The 18,689-nt window shown below is 37.3% G+C and overlaps 1 protein-coding gene across 1 annotated transcript in view; it reads left to right on the top strand.

Moving 5' to 3' along the window:
* Nucleotides 1-18,689, top strand: part of ROS1 (ROS proto-oncogene 1, receptor tyrosine kinase) — a 142,127-nt gene that overhangs the window by 28,771 nt on the left and 94,667 nt on the right. The window contains exons 9-16 of the mRNA XM_023218993.2: nucleotides 433-555; nucleotides 823-1,007; nucleotides 1,860-1,957; nucleotides 9,101-9,597; nucleotides 10,917-11,171; nucleotides 11,951-12,061; nucleotides 13,098-13,276; nucleotides 15,434-15,625. Of these exons, the coding sequence (XP_023074761.2) occupies nucleotides 433-555; nucleotides 823-1,007; nucleotides 1,860-1,957; nucleotides 9,101-9,597; nucleotides 10,917-11,171; nucleotides 11,951-12,061; nucleotides 13,098-13,276; nucleotides 15,434-15,625 (1,640 nt within the window). The remainder of the gene's footprint in view (nucleotides 1-432; nucleotides 556-822; nucleotides 1,008-1,859; nucleotides 1,958-9,100; nucleotides 9,598-10,916; nucleotides 11,172-11,950; nucleotides 12,062-13,097; nucleotides 13,277-15,433; nucleotides 15,626-18,689) is intronic.

Raw genomic sequence — 18,689 nt, forward strand, 5'->3', positions numbered from 1 at the left:
TCTGTCCCAAAGGGAAAGATACTGAAGACAACACAGAGACAACCAGTGTCTGACAATATGTGTGTGTTATGCATAACCCACTCAGGCCTGGGGTGGACCACCTCCACCAAGCCAATTCTCATGGCTGAAAATCATGAGCTGAGCTGGGGCAAGGCTGTTGAGGATAGTGATACATCATGTGATGTCATTCTGGGTTATTTAGGGGCATATGAACATAAATCCTATTTGATTGTTACTGTACTTCCTACCTCCAGTCATAGAATAATGTGAATTATACCACAGATGCAATTCTCCATGCCCTTAGAGAAAATTTGACCAGCCTCTTTCGAGTACTAGTCCCCTTGCTTTGAAGGGTAGTATTGATCTTTTTTCGTGTGTGTTAGTGTACCTGTAGTTGGTCTGCCTGTCTGCAAATCATGTTGATTTTTTCAGTTCAAGAAGAGGAACAGTGGCTCTTTTTATCCAGAAAAACTTCTCTAAGAAAGAGGTCTTTAAAACATTTGGTAGATGAAGCGCATTGCCTTCAGTTGGATGCTATATACCATAATATTACAGGTCAGTATGACAAGGATAAATGATTTCTGTGTGAAAAAAAGATTCTAAAAGAAGTACTTCTAGAATAAAAGAAAAATTTTGAATATTTCTAGAACATATTCTCTTAATATCCTAATATATTAGAATAATTTAGAAGAATATTTTCTTTTAAAATAAAATCCTTCTATTTTAATTTATTAAGCATTAAATAAATAAATTCTCATTAATATAAGTTTTTTCTTCTGGTTGTTATATAATAATGTATGTGCACTTGCATGACTCTTCTAGGAATATCAGTTGATGTCCACCAGCAAATTGTTTATTTCTCTGAAGGAACTCTCATATGGGCGAAGAAGGCTGTGAACATGTCCGATGTATCCGACCTGAAAATTTTTTACAGAGGCTCAGGATTAATTTCTTCTATCTCCATAGATTGGCTTTATCAAAGAATGTATTTCATCATGGATGAACTGGTTAGTCTGAGAAGTTAAAGAAAATAGTGATAGATAGTGATACTGATATGCATATCTTGGTATATGTAATACTAAACACAATCCTCTTATTCAATAAATACTCAAGTATTTTCTATACCTTAGATACTAGGTTATCAGTGAATCATAGATCTGTCCTATAGGAGGGTGTACACTTCACCTAGTGCTAGTCCTGACGTAGCATTAAATGACCTTTATTTGTACTGTTTTATAGTCATGAGTTTATACTAAATATCATTCATCTTCCATAAGGTAGTGGTGGTAACTGTGTTATTAGTAGGTAAGACTGCCAGTCATGATCAAAGTTAGCTGCAAGCATTTAAAATTATATCACACCCAGAGGAAAATTTAGTTGTTCTCCACAAACACAGTAGTACTGAACTTTTCGGAAGATCGTTTTTTTGGATTTTTATTTGTTTGTTTATTTTTGTTGTTGTTGTTGCATAAGGATTATTTTGACCTGATGAAGACACAGTCTTGACATGTTTCAAATTCTACTTCTTTGGAAGGTACAGGCTTACCACAATAAGCAACAGCCATTGCTATGGTTGAAAGCTCATAAACTTAGATACAGCTTACATGTTAAAAATAGTCGAATGCCTCTACAAGTCAGGAAAATAGGCACTTGTATTGCATTGATGTCAATAATGTATAAACTCATTAGGATATAGGATATAAAACTGCCGTTTAAGGGCTTTTTTGTTCTTGTGTCTTGGTCAGTGCTCAGTGCTTAGTACAATTCCAACAGAACAGATGCTCAGGGATACTTGTTGGCTGAATTTAATGCTGTATAGACAGATGCTAATCCTACCAGTATATTTTTAATTTTTTTAGGTATGTGTCTGTGATTTAGAGAACTGCTCAAACATCGAGGAAATTACTCCACCCTCTATTAGTGCACCTCGAAAAATTGTGGCTGATTCATACAATGGGTAAGTGTTAGCCTTGTAAAGATAGATTCTCTTCCATCGACAATAAGTAATCTTTGAGAAACTTCCTTGCTAATGAAACATTGTAGTACCAGATGAGCCTATCTATGCATCTTACTTTAGGTAAATTTAATTAAATTCCGGCAAAGTTTTCATTCTGTAGAGCCAGGAGGGAATTTTTTTTCAAACATAAATCAACTCCTTTAACGTAGTTATTCCTCTCTCCTTCACAGCCAAATATGGACATATGGGAAAGATCTCCTATCTGGGAGTCAGGGGCCTGGGTTGTAGTCCTGGATTTGCCACTTCTTTATCATGGAATTCAGAGTCTCACTGCCCGCTTCAACACTACCTGTGATAAAGCCCCTTCATTCCACATGTTCCTTTTGCTGAACCATTCAACTTTAGTTCATTTCTCTGGTCTGGTTCTCACATCTATCAAGAGGCTCTTTAATAAGAAAGCTGCTAGCTTCCACCTTAGGAGACAGGAGCTAACTGATAACTCTGCCTCCTACCCATAAATGATACGGACACATTGTACCGCAGTCTTGCTGTTAAATTAGAGTAGTACCTCAAGCAAGTAAAATCATGTCTATGACCATTGGTTTATCAATCCATATAGGGAAGGTAATAAAACTTACCCAGTTGGGTTATTTTGAAGACAAAATGAGGTATTTATTGTGAATGTATTTTGTGAACTCCAGATATACGTGAATATGAAGGATAAACACATAGAAAGTTATTTTGGAGTTATTATTTCTCAGATATGACCAGATAATAACAGATCAGTAACCAGTAGGCAAAGCCCATGTTTGTAAGATTAAACTTTTTTCTCTCCTGTAGGAATAAAGTTGCTTTCATTTGGAATGAAAACAAAAGTACAGCTCGTAACATGTTTTTCACAAACAAAACCTTCTTTTAAAAAAGACTGTTCATTATTGATTTTAAAATCAAGCTTTCTATTCCTATTCATTCACAATTTACTAAAGATTTATTTTAACTTATGGGTTTGAATGAATTACTGAATTATGGAATATTTCAAAACGCTTTGTGATGTAGGACAAGGATTCTCTGGATCTTATTGTTTTCATATCTAAAGGTCTACGGTCCTATGAAATGTAACTTTGTTGTTGACACTTACACGAAATGACTCATTCTGAGGATAATGAACTTTATCCACTAATTGATCATTGAAATGGGATCAGTGAGGTCTTCAGTGGCTCTTCTTTTCCTATTAGGATAAAATTGATTTGTGCTTAGATTTTGCAGTGTGACTAGAAATGATAATGATAATTAGTGTTTATACTGAATGTGTGTTTCTAAGTGTATTATGTCCAATAATTCATTTAATTTGTATTCAACCTATGAAATAAGTACTTTTATTATCCTAGTTTTATAGATGAGGAACGGGAAACACAAGTTGATTTAGTAATTGTCCAAGATTATACAGCTGTTTTGCGATGGAACCGGTGGAACCAGACAGGCCCTGGAACAAGAAGCCTTGCTCCAGGACTTCTAGTTTCAGGGCCTGTCTTCTAACCATCTCTCTGTACCATGATAGGAGAGTTTCTATAAAAATCAGCACGTAACTTTCAGCAATAGTTTGTGTGTAGTAGACCTAAAGGACATCAGATGTGTGAAACAGTGTATCGTCCTGGTATTAGACATATTTTCGCCAGGCGCCGTGGCTCATGCCTATAATCCCAGCACTTTGGGAGGCCAAGGCAGGCAGATCACGAGGTTAGGAGATCGAGACCATCCTGGCTAACACGGTGAAACCCCGTCTCTACTAAAAATACAAAAAATTAGCCGGGCGTGTTGGCGGTCACCTGTAGTCTCAGCTACTCAGGAGGCTGAGGCAGGAGAATAGCGTGAACCCAGGAGATGGAGCTTGCAGTGAGTCGAGATGGTGCCACTGCACTCCAGCCTGGGCGACAGAGCAAGACTCCGTCTCAAAAAAAAAAAAAAAGAAATATTTTCTTTTTGTACTGCTGAATTGTCTTCTCATTGACTTCAAACTTACTGTAAAACCTCTGCTCTTCTTCCTACCACCAGTTCCCCATCTTCTTCCACCCCAGCTTCTCCTCCTCACTCTGTCCTCCTCTTCCCATGCACCAGATCTCTTCACTTTCTTTCTATTTTTCTTTCTCTTCCTGCTTCAATATAATAATTGTAATCTTTACCATACATGTTTTTCCTTTTATCTACTCTGAAATTCCTCCAAATTCCATTAACAATTTTGAATTTGGGAAGCAAAAGCAGAAAATTAAGAGCCAAGCTGTTTTTGCTTTTTGCCCGCTACAATCCGTCCTCAAGGAAGAACATAACTTCATATCTCAAAAGGGAGCTTCTATCTCAGGATGTTATTCTAGCATAGGAGTTTTGAGAAAATTGATGAAGATTTGGAATAGTCATCAAGGCAAATCAGAGCAGAACTAAATAAGGAAAAGAAAAATGATTTGACAGTTGTGATGAGAGGTTGGAATGTTGCCCGTTCTTGGGGTTGGGATAGAAGAATTTATCAAAGTATACTTCTGTTAGCACCTTTCTCCATAATCACAAATTGTAAATTAGCTACATCCACATTAATGGTTTTATATTTTAGTTAAAAGTTTATTTACATGTTTCATTGTCAATGAAATATTTTGGCAGTATATTTTCTTTTTCATTATTAAGATAAACTGCCTCGTTACTGTGAGGTTTGATTTTAAACTGGATGTGCTTCTCCTCAGCAAATATAAAAGAACAGAAATTATAACAAACTGTCCGTGAGACCGCAGTGCAATCAAACTAGAACTCGGGATTAAGAAACTCACTCAAAACCGCTCAAATACATGGAAACTGAACAACCTGCTCCTGAATGACTACTGGGTACATAACGAAATGAAGGCAGAAATAAAGATGTTCTTTGAATCCAATGAGAACAAAGACATAACGTACCAGAATCTCTGGGACACATTTAAAGCAGTGTGTAGAGGGAAATTTATAGCACTAAATGCCCACAAGAGAAAGCAGGAAAGATCTAAAATGGACACCCTAACATCGCAGTTAAAAGAATTAGAGAAGCAAGAGCAAACACATTCAAAAGCTAGCAGAAGGCAAGAAATAACTAAGATCAGAGGAGAACTGAAGGAGATAGAGACACAAAAAACCCTTCAAAAAATCAATGAATCCAGGAGTTGGTTTTTGAAAAGATCAACAAAATTGATAGATCGCTAGCAAGACTAATAAAGAAGAAAAGAGAAGACTCAAATAGAAGCAATAAAAAATGATAAAGGGGATATCACCACCGATCCCACAGAAATACAAACTACCATCAGAGAATACTATAAACACTTGTATGCAAATAAACTAGAGAATCTAGAAGAAATGGATAAATTCCTGGACACATACATCCTCCCAAGACTAAACCAGGAAGAAGTTGAATCCCTGAATACACCAATAACAGACTCTGAAATTGAGGCAATAATAGCCTACCAACCCAAAAAAGTCCAAGACTAGACGAATTTACAACCGAATTCTACCAGAGGTACAAGGAGGAGCTGGTACCATTCCTTCTGAAACTATTCCAATCAGTAGAAAAAGAGGAAATCCTCCCTAACTCATTTTATGAGGCCAACATTATCCTGATACCAAAGCCTGGCAGAGACACAACAAAAAAAGAGAATTTTAGATCAGTATCCCTGATGAACATCGATGCAAAAGTCCTCAATAAAATACTGGCAAACCGAATCCAGCAGCACATCAAAAAGCTTATCCACCACGATCAAGTGGGTTTCATCCCTGGGATGTAAGCCTGGTTCAACATACCCAAATCAATAAATGTAATCCAGCATATAAACAGAACCAAAGACAAAAACCACACGATTATCTCAATAGATGCAGAAAAGGCCTTTGACAAAATTCAACAGCCTTTCATGCTAAAAACTCTCAATAAATTAGGTGTTGATGGGATGTACTTCAAAATAATAAGAGCTATTTATGACAAACCCACAGCCAATATCGTAGTGAATGGGCAAAAACTGGAATCATTCCCTTTGAAAACTGGCACAAGACAGGGGTGCCCTCTCTCACCACTCCCATTCAACATAGTGTTGGAAGTTCTGACCAGGGCAATCAGGCAGGGGAAAGAAATAAAGTGTATTCAATTAGGAAAAGAAGAAGTCAAATTGTCCCTGTTTGCAGACAACATGATTGTTTATTTAGAAAACCCCATCATCTCAACCCAAAATCTCCTTAAGCTGATAAGCAACTTTAGCAAAGTCTCAGGATACAAAATCAATGTGCAAAAATCACAAGCATTCTTATACACCAGTAACAGACAAACAGAGAGCCAAATCATGAGTGAACTCGCATTCACAATTGCTTCAAAGAGAATAAAATACCTAGGAATCCAACTTACAAGGGATGTGAAGGACCTCTTCAAAGAGAATTACAAACCACTGCTCAATGAAATGAAAGAGGACACAAACAAATGCAAGAATATTCCATGCTCATGGATAGGAAGAATTAATATTGTGAAACTGGCCATACTGCCCAAGGTAATTTATAGATTCAATACCATCCCCATCAAGCTACCAATGACTTTCTTCACAGATTTGGAAAAAACTACTTTAAAGTTCATATGGAACCAAAAAAGAGCCCGCATTGCCAAGACAATCCTAAGCCAAAAGAACAAAGCTGGAGGCATCACGCTACCTGACTTCAAACTATACTACAAGGCTACAGTAACCAAAGCAGCATGGTACTAGTACCAAAACAGAGATATAGACCAATGGAACAGAACAGAGTCCTCAGAAATAATACCACACATCTACAGCCATCTGATCTTTGACAAACCTGAGAAAAACAAGAAGTGGGGAAAGGATTCCCTATTTAATAAATGGTGCTGGAAAAACTGGCTAGCCATATGTAGAAAGCTGAAACAGGATCCCTTCCTTACACCTTATACAAAAATTAATTTAAGATGGATTAAAGACTTAAATATTAGACCTAGAACCATAAAAACCCTAGAAGAAAACCTAGGCAATACCATTCAGGCCACAGGCATGGGCAAGGACTTCATGTTTAAAACACCAAAAGCAATGGCAACAAAAGCCAAAATTGAAAAATGGGATCTAATTTAACTTAAGAGCTTCTGCACAGCAAAAGAAACTACCATCAGAGTGAAGAGACAACCTACAGAATGGGAGAAAATTTTTGCAATTTACCCATCTGACAAAGGGCTAATATCCAGAATCTACAAAGAACTCAAACAAATTTACAAGAAAAAAACAACCCCATCAAAAAGTGGGCAAAGGATATGAACAGACACTTCTCAAAAGAAGACATTTATGCAGTCAACAGACATATGAAAAAATGCTCATCATCACTGGCCATCAGAGAAATGCAAATCAAAACCACAATTAGATACCATCTCACACCAGTTAGAATGGCAATCATTAAAAAGTCAGGAAACAACAGGTGTTTGAGAGGATGTGGAGAAATAGGAACACTTTTACACTGTTGGTGGGACTGTAAACTAGTTCAACCAATTGTGAAAAACAGTGTGGCAATTCCTCAAGGATCTAGAACTAGAAATACCATTTGACCCAGCCATCCCACTACTGGGTATATACCCAAAGGGTTATAAATCATGCTGCTATAAAGACACATGCACACGTATGTTTATTGTGGCACTATTCACAATAGCAAAGACTTGGAACCAACCCAAATGTCTATCAATGATAGACTGGATTAAGAAAATGTGGCACATATGCACCAAGGAATACTATGCAGCCATAAAAAAGGATGAGTTTGTGTCCTTTGTAGGGACATGGATGAAGCTGGAAACCATCATTCTCAGCAAACTATTGCAAGAACAAAAAACCACACACCACATGTTCTCACTTATAGGTGGGAACTGAACAATGAGAACACTTGGACACAGGGTAGGAAACATCACACACCGGGGTCTGTCGTGGAATGAGGGGAAGGGGGAGGGATAGCATTAGGAGATATACCTAATGTAAATGACGAGTTAATGGGTGCAGCACACCAACATGGCGCATGCATACATATGTAACAAACCTGCACATTGTGCACATGTTCCCTGGATCTTAAAGTATAATAAATAAATAAATAAATAAATAAATAAATAAATAAATAAATAAATAAGTAAGTAAATAAATTGGACGTGCTTCTCTAATTCTTCCATCAGCTTCTTTCTCCTGATTGCTGGATTGTCCTGCTTCAGTCATGTATGGGGTATTTCTTTGTGGTTTATAAAATGGTAGCTCTATTGCCTGAATCCATTGTAGATTAAAAAAATATTAGTCCACTGCAAATGCAAAGTAGCCATGCTAGATAGTTACAGCAAAATGGTAACTGTACAATTAAAAATGGTTTAAATGTTTTACTTTCTTCCATTTATCACTCAAAATGCATGAGAAAATTTACTGATGAAATTAGACTTAAGGATGTGTGTTTTTTGGAGGAAAATGTTGATAATAATTACCATATTTAGCCATGTGGTTTCTATATAGTATGTTTTCCTTTAAAATGTTGAAAAACCCTTCCTGGCCAGGCTTGGTGGCTCATACCTGTAATCCTAGCACTTTGGGAAGTCAGGGTGTGCAGATCACTTGAGCCCAGGAGTTCAGGACTAGCCTGGGCAACATGGTGATACCCTGTCTCCGCAAAAAATACAAAAATTATTATTATTTTTTGTATAATGTGGCACACCTGTGGCCCCAGCTATGTGGGAGACTGAGGTGTGGGAGGATCACTTGAACCCAGGCGGTTGAGGCTGCAGTGAGCTGTGAGTGTGTCACTGTACTCCAGCCTGGGTGACAGAGTAATATCTTGCCTCAAAAAAATAAAAGACCCTTCCTGTTTTTGAAATTTTTGATTTCTTAAAAAAGTCACTTACAATAATTAGGAGACTAAGCATTACAAGCGAGGCTGAAATTTTCTAATGTTCCAACCTGTAACTTAAATGAATAGAGTATAGCTTAGGAAATTACCTTTTTGCACCTTGGAAAACCCTGTACTTAGCAACATCAGAGATACATACTGATTGTGCAACAGAATAAAGCAATTAGCTGAGGAGGTTACTCATCCACGTTTGGACTGAATCTCATGAGGTTTCTTTTGTTCCTATGTCAGGTATGTCTTTTACCTCCTGAGAGATGGCATTTATAGAGCAGACCTTCCTGTGCCATCTGGCCGATGTGCAGAAGCTGTGCGTATTGTGGAGAGTTGCACGTTAAAGGACTTTGCAATCAAGCCACAATCCAAGCGAATCATTTACTTCAATGATACTGCCCAAGTCTTCATGTCAACATTTCTGGATGGCTCTGCTTCCCATCTCATCCTACCTCACATCCCCTTTGCTGATGTGAAAAGTTTTGCTTGTGAAAACAATGACTTTCTTGTCACAGATGGCAAGGTCATTTTCCAACAGGATGCCTTGTCTTTTAATGAGTTCATCGTGGGATGTGACCTGAGTCACATAGAAGAATTTGGGTTTGGTAACTTGGTCATCTTTGGCTCGTCCTCCCAGCTGCACCCTCTGCCAGGCCGCCCGCAGGAGCTTTCGGTGCTGTTTGGATCTCACCAGGCTTTTGTTCAATGGAAGCCTCCTGCCCTTGCCATAGGAGCCAGTGAGTGCTCTGTCCCCAGGGTGGTTACTGGCCTTGCTGGAATAAGAGGAAGGTTTGAACTGCTTGATGTTGTGATTCAATTTTGAGAACCCCATGTGGCTATTCAGTCATCAACCAGAAGCAGCTACTTAGCTAAAAAAAAAAAAAAAAAAAAAAAATTATACATTTGTCCTACGTTTATTAGTTTTACAGTAGGAGAATCTCTATGCTTCTCATGTATACCCCAATAGAATAATTTGAACATTTATTGAGTGTCTGCTAAGATCCAGGCATTGACATTCTATTCAGAACAAATAGCCAGGGAGATAGAATACTTGGGTTGAGATTTTTTGTGCCGTCGAAAGCTTGCATGAATTTCAGCAATTCCCTAAAACTCTCTGAACTCGAATCTCCATCTCCGGAGAGAGGTAGTATGTGGGTGGATAAGCAGGTGGGCTCTGGAGTCATCCTGCATGGATTCAAATACAGAATGACCCTGGGCAAGTTGCTAAACCACTCTGTGCCTCAATTTCCACACCTGGAAAAGGGGAATATTTATTATATCTTTTAATGGAACTGTCGTACAGATAAAATTAAAATACGTAAGTAGCGTACTTAGAACAGTATCTAGCACAGAGGTCAGCAAACTTTTTCTGTAAAGGAAGAACCAGATAGTAAATATTTTTATTTACTTTGTGGGTCAGATGGTCCCTGTCATAGCTACTCAACTCTGCCATTGTAGTGTGAGGACCACCACAGATAATATGTAAATGAGTAATGTGGCTGTGTTCCATTACAACTTTATTTACAGAAACAGTGGGCCAGGTTTGGCCTGTGAGTGGAGTTTGCCAACCCCTGGTCCCCTAGGCAATAATAAGTATCTAGAAAACATTGGCTGTTTTTTACTTTAGAGCAAAGTTAATTATGTCTGTTTGCTGCGTGTCTCAAAGATGGCTGAAAATGAATCGGTAATTTTTTTTTTTATTGATTGGGCTTCTTGGAGGAAGGTACTATACAAACAGTGGTAATTACATTAGAGATTCATCATTAAGCATTTTTTATCAAGAGCCTGATTATATCTGTTATTGTTGTAGAGAACCTCTCCGGCAATTATATGCAGCAAGCATGTAGCTTTGACTGAAGGACAGTCCCATTTGTCGGGAATGCTGTCTACTTCAATGCAGCCAAATGAGTGGCATGAGGAATGAACACTGTCCTAGCTTCATCAACAAATTATCCCTGGTGATTATCGAGGTAGCGGATATTACTGCCCAATTGCTCTCCCATTTGAGATGAGGCTGTAGGTGAATTTATTGAGAATCCTTGGTTTGCCCTTGCAGATGTCATTCTGACCAGTGATATTATCGAACCCTTTGAATTAGGCCCTTCTGCCTGGCAGAACTGGACCTATGAGGTGAAAGTATCCACCCAAGACCCTCCTGAAGTCACTCATATTTTCTCGAACATAAGTGGAACCATGCTGAATGTACCTGAGCTGCAGAGTGCTACGAAATACAAGGTTTCTGTGAGAGCAAGTTCTCCAAAGAGGCCAGGCCCTTGGTCAGAGTCCTCAGTGGGTACTACCCTGGTGCCAGGTGAGAAAATATTCTGGATTTAGGGAGTGGCTCTCACAAAAAGAGGACTAGCTGAGTGTCCTTTAAATTTCCTTGCCTTGGATGTAAAGAAATGAGAATGAGGGTGTACTGACCTCTTGAGTATGTGTTTGAGTAAACACATATTGAGTTTGTATTTATTTTCTGAGATTAGGAAAGCAAATAAAGCACCGTGTGATATTTAATTAGTGTTTCTAACCTGCCATTTTAAACTTTCCAAGATATTTTTAAGGAAACACTATAATTGATTCTTTACAGGTTTCTTGTTTCTCATGGTGTATTAAGCAGTGGCATTCCTGAACTCTGAGGGTCTAGCTGAGAGAAGTTGAGGGGCTGTGAATTATGCTGAATTGCATCCTCTTGGCTGAAAAGACACGGAAGAATGACTATACCATTTATATGACTATTGTTATCACAATCTCTTCTGGGTGCTCTGAATGAGACCATGACAAACAGTAGTCAAAGCCCCCTCAAAAATAATTCTGCAATGATTAAGACACTGTCATAGAGGCAATCTCACCATGCGTTTTTCTTCACATTTCAAAAATGTATGTGAAAATCAGAAAGTGTGTTTAATGGGATCATTCTTGTTACACAGATAACAATTACTCAGATCCTTTTATAGAACTTTTCAAAGTGTTGACATTCTTTTTCTTTATAAAGAAAATCATAAGATATAAGACATAGATATAAGTATGTAAGATATCTTTAAAGAGTTTGCTTTCCCTGACGTTTCTTTTAATTTATTTTTTACTAAACAGCTAGTGAACCACCATTTATCATGGCTGTGAAAGAAGATGGGCTTTGGAGTAAACCATTAAATAGCTTTGGCCCAGGAGAGTTCTTATCCTCTGATATAGGAAATGTGTCAGGTAAACACCAAGTCCCCTGTTCACTTGAATGACAGATTTCTCCTCATAAGGCTTCCCACGTCATTCAATAAATCAAAAGAATAGGGTATTTTGGTATTAGGTCAATAGTGAAAGGAAAAAATATTGACTCAACTCTACTGCCGGTGATTCTGTTAAGAAAATGTCAGTTCTCACACAGGTATGCTATTTATTAAGTCACAAAATGTGAGGTTGTTTCTAGTTTTATGCCCACCAGGATGGCTTTGATATAATGCTCATGTATTAATCTACCAATGTCATCTCACATTAACAGCCTATCTTGTTCCACTAAGGCAGTTATACTTAAATAATTTACTATGCGTTTGCTATAAGACAGGAGCAGAAACTGCTGCATAGAGTTCTAAATAAGGTGTAAGGAATAACTGGTTGACAAAGAGGATTATTAAGTAATGAATGGGTAATTTGCCTGGAAGGCATTAGAAGGAAGAAAAGCCTTCATTCTGGGGTGTTATAACAGTGATCTTGCCTGAAGATGACATCTTCTATAGTTATCTAATTGTTTATTGATTTATGTGGCCATTAAAAGTACAACAGCATTTCTGACCAACATAGGGGCCAGATGTAGGTAATGTAGCACCAATGGAGAGAATGCCACTTTGGCATTGGCTGAGTCTGGGCTTCCTCTTGATGTATCTGTGAGCCCTCAGGCATGATCTCACCTTGTCTCAGGTTAACTGTCTCTCAGGTTAACCATCTCAAAAATGGGAATACTTCCTACTTCCTATCTTTGTTTTAGGAACTAAGTGAGATCTGTAACGTGCTTGGGACAATGTTTGGCAAAGAGGAGATGCTCGTTGTGTATCCACTGTTCTCTCTAGTTCCAGGGGTTAAGATTTTGGGAAACATTATTGAAATATTCTTGACAGATCAAGTTCTAGTGATTATGTGTCAGTGTGTTCTTTAAAATTATGTTGAGGTGCAGATGTGATTTGTTGACTCATTATGTTTTTGTTGGTATGTATGAAAAATAACTGCTAATCATTCACTTTATTTTGAGACATGGATTGGTATAACAACAGCCTCTACTACAGTGACACGAAAGGTGACGTTTTTGTGTGGCTGCTGAATGGCACGGATATCTCAGAGAATTATCACCTACCCAGCATTGCAGGAGCAGGAGCTTTAGCTTTTGAGTGGCTGGGTCACTTTCTCTACTGGGCTGGAAAGACGTATGTGGTGAGTTAAAGCATGGCATTCTGGATGCTCTAGAACAATACTTATCCACTTGTGACTGGCACACCAATTTCATGTTTTTAAAAAAATACTTGTGTACCACCTATACTATTATTTATTTAATGTTTATCTTTAAACAAACTCACTTAAATTTTTTTTTCTTTTTTTGAGACTCAGTTTCACCCTGCTTCCCAGGCTGGAGTGCAGTGGCATGATCTTGGCCTCCGCCTCCCAAGTAACTGGGATTACAGGCACACGCCACCATGCCTGGCTAGTTCTTGTGTTTTCAGCGGAGATGGGGTTTCACCATGTTGGCCAGGCTGGTCTCGAGCTCCTGACCTCAAGAGATCTGCCTGCTTCAGCCTCCCAAAGTGCTGGGATTACAGGCATGAGCCACCGCACCCAGCCCCATCTCACTTTTAAAATGTGTTTTTGTATAAATTAAATTTATCACTATTTGATGAATTAGTTATTTTTTTCCCCAAAAATAGTTTAAAATAAATACATGGAAATGCTCACCTGAGCATTGGTGTCTTGGCAAGAACATGGCATGCTCCAAAGGCATGATTCAAGGAAACTAAACAGAGACAATTTTCAAAGGTGTACACAGGGCTAGAGAAAATAAACAAAAGATCGTGAAGCCTCCTCACGGTTTGCAAGTGTGGGAAGATATAAGTCTAGGTGTGAAGAGGCAAGGGGAAGAAGTGGAAGAACCTGGTGAGGGCTGTAGCTGTAGGAGAGTAGCTGATATGGACTGTGACTTTAGGCACACAAGCTGGCCACTATCAAGATGTATGATCTGGCAAGGAGCCAGCTACAGGAATAAGACCTTAACCCCTCCTTCCTTGTGTCCTCTGATCTGCCAGTGCTTCCATTGGCTGAACCTCACCAGAAGCCAGACACAACCCATTAACCTAGCAGATAAAGTCCATAGATGTTGGCCTATGGGGGCACAGAGTAGGGTGGAGAAGGTTAGACCTCGAGGCAAAATAAAGACATCCAGCACACCCGTGGAGTGATATATTTTGAAGAGAAAGATGATGGTTAATGACAAGAACATTGGCCTGACAGATCAAGAAATATGATATTGAAATCGTTTTTCATCAGGAAAGTGCCTGCTGTCCATTCATTTGTCCAGCAATCATTTACCTACTACCAATGCGTTGAAATCCTTGAAAGAAGGCAAAGTAGGGAATATAAAATACATAGCCGACATGTCCCTGCTCTTTAAAAAAAACAGCTTTGTTGTGATATAATGCACATAACACGAAATTCATTCTTTTATTGTGTAGAATTCAGAGATGTTTTTGTGTGTCCAGTGTTGTGCAGCCATCATCAGTTGTCCCTGCTTTTCTGATGAGATAAAATACATATATGAAATAAAGAAGCATGTGAAGCAATGTATTTAGAGACAAAGCAATATGGTACAATCTGAATTCATAACTGTCAAAGATGTGCAAGCAGAATGAAATTGAGTGAGGTTAGTCAGAAAACACTCCCTCAAATGGGTTAGTTTAAAAATACTTTTGAAAAAGGAAATGGAAGAGTGGACATAAAAACAGTTTTAAGTATTTTCTCTATCTCTTACAAAAGTGTTTAACTTCAGGACAAATTGTTTAACTTTAACCCACTTTACCTGTGAAAAACTAGGGAATAGAAATCCTTCATAAGCTTAATGTGAGGATTAGAAGAGTTTATATTTTAAAGATAAAAAAGCACAGCGTCTGGCACATTATTGATACTCAATCATGAAATATTAGGGAACTATACTGATAGAGAGGAGCAAGTGGAGATGTCATCATTTATGAGGACATATGCATCTTTTTTTTACATATAATCAAATATATTCCTATCCAGCAGTGTTCACATTGTCTGGATGTATAATTAGGAAAAGCAGTTATTTTTATGCAAAAGAAATTTATTTCCCTTCTCTTTGGAGGCATGAAAACAGATAAGCCCTGTGAGGGCAGATGCCATGTCTGTTTGCTTGTTGCTATGTTTCCAAGGCTTATCAAACTACCCAGCACATAGTGCCAGGCACTATTCGTGGTTGAATGTGAATGGATTAATCAAGCAGTTTATTAATGATTGCATTAAACTATTCAGAAATAATAGTGTCATTTGAAAGCCATTAACTGGCCATACAATTATGTTTTTTAGATACAAAGGCAGTCTGTGTTGACAGGACACGCAGACATTGTTACCCACGTGAAGCTCTTGGTGAATGACATGGTGGTGGATTCAGTTGGTGGATATCTCTACTGGACCACACTCTATTCAGTGGAAAGCACCAGACTAAATGGGGAAAGTTCCCTTATACTACAGGCACAGCCTTGGTTTTCTGGGAAAAAGGTGACAAATTAAAAGATCTGATCATTTAGTAATACTAAATAGCTCTATATTTATGATAATACTGTCTCTCGCTTATTGTGAGTACTTAAAGCAGACTTCTAAAGGAAATACTGTTTTGGTAAGATCTTGATTTAACCAAGATTTCTGTTATTTGAAAAAAAAAAAAAAGCCTTATTTGGTGGTCATCATTGAAAGCCTTATTTGATGGTCATAAGTGATTATATAAGTTCAAATGCACTATGGAGATTTTTTTTAGTTGCTTTATTTTGAGTGAACCCAACTTAAAAGTATTTTAATTTATAACTGTTTTTATAATCTTAAGGACTTCTGCTGAATATTTTAGAAGCTTTGAATCAGGTGGTGATTAGACATTTTACTATTTTAAATCAGTTTTGGGTACTGACTGTTCTAAAAACTGTTTCTAAAAACTAGGCAAATTATTTGACTTCTCCATGTTTCTTTCCTTATCTGAAAAATGGGACTATTAACTATTATTCTACCTCCTAGGTTTTTTTAAAATAAAGATTATATGAGATTATTCATGAGAAGGAGTTGGAATAGTTCCAGGTACAAAGTAAATGCTCAGTAGTTAAGCTCTTATTATTATTACGCAGCCTGCAAAATATGCCAGATACAGGAATGTTTCTAAAGCAAATGTTACTTTTACTTCCTCAGCTTCTACAGCAATACCCATTTTTGTTGAATCTGTTTAGCTACCCACCAGGTATCCATCTAAGTTTCTAAATTTTAATTTTTTCTGATCATAATGATGACATATTTCAACTATAGAAAACTTGAAAATTGCAGAAATATGTTAAGAATAAATAAATTATTCACACTATTTCTACCTAATGCATCCCTTAAGATTTCTTATTTTAAGTCATTTTTTTTCTGCAGAGATAAAATATACATAATACAGAATACCAGATCATTTAAAAAATATATGTATATATATGAACTAATAGTTGAGTCACTTGATCTCCAATTCCAATAACATATATGGGCCATAATTCCTGGGATATTTAAAGAGATCTGATTTGCATTACATGGATTATAACACAAGCATTTAAAAGAGATGGAAATTTATGTACCATATCCAAAGATTAATCATTCTTGTCAAATAATAAAAAGGTCCCTTAATTCTATTTTGGAGTCACTTGAGTCTGAATACAAAGAAAGCATTTTTTGTTTCAAAAAATATAATTGTTAGGGAAAAGACTTAATGTCTTTTGCAGCAACTTGGATGGAGCTGGAGACCATTATTCTAAGTAAAGTAACTCAGGAATGGCAAACCAAATACTGTATGTCCTCACTTATAAGTGGGAGCTAAGCCACGGGTATGCAAAAGCATACAGAGTAATATAATAGACTTTGGAGACTCAGAAGGAGGGAGGGTGGAAGTTGGGTGGGGGATAAAAATACCCTACATATTGGGTACATTTTCACACTACTCAGGTGACTGGTGCACTAAAATCTCAGCCTTTACAACTGTATAATTCTTCCATGTAACCAAAAACTACCTGTACCCTAAAAGCTATTGAAATTAAATATATATATATATAGCAAAAGAATGGAAATTTTAAAAAACACTCCTCTCCAAATCCTCTCCAAATCCTCTCCCAGGTTGTCAAGTGCTGTTGTTGCTTTTGCAAATCTGTGTTCTGGTTCCATGGTTTGATGTCTAATCTATCTGACTCTATTAGTGCCAGTGGATGCTCTGAAGGCAACACATTTTGCATCCAGCAAAGCTCTTCATCTCTCTCTTGTTCATTTATGTCATGTACAGGTTTATTATGCAGTAATGATATATTTTGCAATCAGCAGATATAATGAAATACAGTCAGGCAATTATTTATAGAAAGGCCCAATTATTTGTGTGATAAAAAAAGAATGAACAAAGTAAGAGATTCTTCTAAGGTAAAAAGATACCTTTTGCCACATCTGATGAGCTCAACTCACAGCATATGGTACATTTTACCATAGAATTAAAATTTAACATAAAGGTTTTAGTTTAGATCAGAGAGGTTTATATACAAGGTATGGAGTACCCTATGACTGTTTAAATATGAAACTACTGACTGCGCGGAGGAATGGGATGATGACCCAGCACCTGAATTTTACTTAGAGTTTGAATAGTTTGTTGTATTCCAGCAAAAAATTATAGAATCTCCTTCTTAAAATAGATAAAATAGACTTAATTTGTAATGTAGAAACTCTAGTGCATCTCATTGTAAATAACCAAACAAGGTTAACCTGATTTCTCTTTAACTAGAAAAAAAAAAATCAATAAATCTCTCTTAGCATGGAGCAAGGACTTGATTCAATTCCTAAAAGGCTGGGAATTGCCAGAATACATTTTTACCTTCTGGAGAACAAGTTGGTTGAATTTTCCTGAAGATAGAAGGCTGTGATTTATATGACAACCGAAGGGTTTTTGCCATCATGTACGTTGTAACTGTTTCTTTGTAGAAGGATAACTTTTCAGGAAGAATTTTTACCTCTTGGATACCTTATTATTGTAGTCTTTTCACATCTTTCACTGGCTCATCATTTTTGTTTAAATGCTGCTGTATCTTGCTAAAGATATAGTCATCAACTTTAATTCTACTGGGGATACCTCACAACCTCTAGGTATGTTACAGGGAGATTCCACTGCTCTGAGATCAGGCTACTGGCAATCTTAGCCTATTTGGAAAATATTTGTAAAGCCAAAGAAAGCAAAAACAGGATCTTTGGATAGATCTTTGGATAGTAACTATCTTTGGAAAGCCAAAGATAGCAAAAACAGGATCTTTGGATTCTATGCCATAGGAAAAGCAACCTTTCTTCAGGCCTCACCTCGTCGACTGGATGTAAACTTAAGATATACATTGCAACAAGAAAGCAAAGAATAGTAAGAAGTGGTTCTTATATGTCATCTGGAAATAGGGCTTTATATACACATTACTATTCAATTTTGAACAGTGTAAAAGTGTTCCTATTTCTCCACATCCTCTCCAACACCTGTTGTTTCCTGACTTTTTAATGATTGCCATTCTAACTGGTGTGAGATGGTATCTCATTG

Source organism: Piliocolobus tephrosceles, chromosome 5 (genome assembly GCF_002776525.5).
Source record: "Piliocolobus tephrosceles isolate RC106 chromosome 5, ASM277652v3, whole genome shotgun sequence".
NCBI classification, from domain to species: domain Eukaryota; kingdom Metazoa; phylum Chordata; class Mammalia; order Primates; family Cercopithecidae; genus Piliocolobus; species Piliocolobus tephrosceles.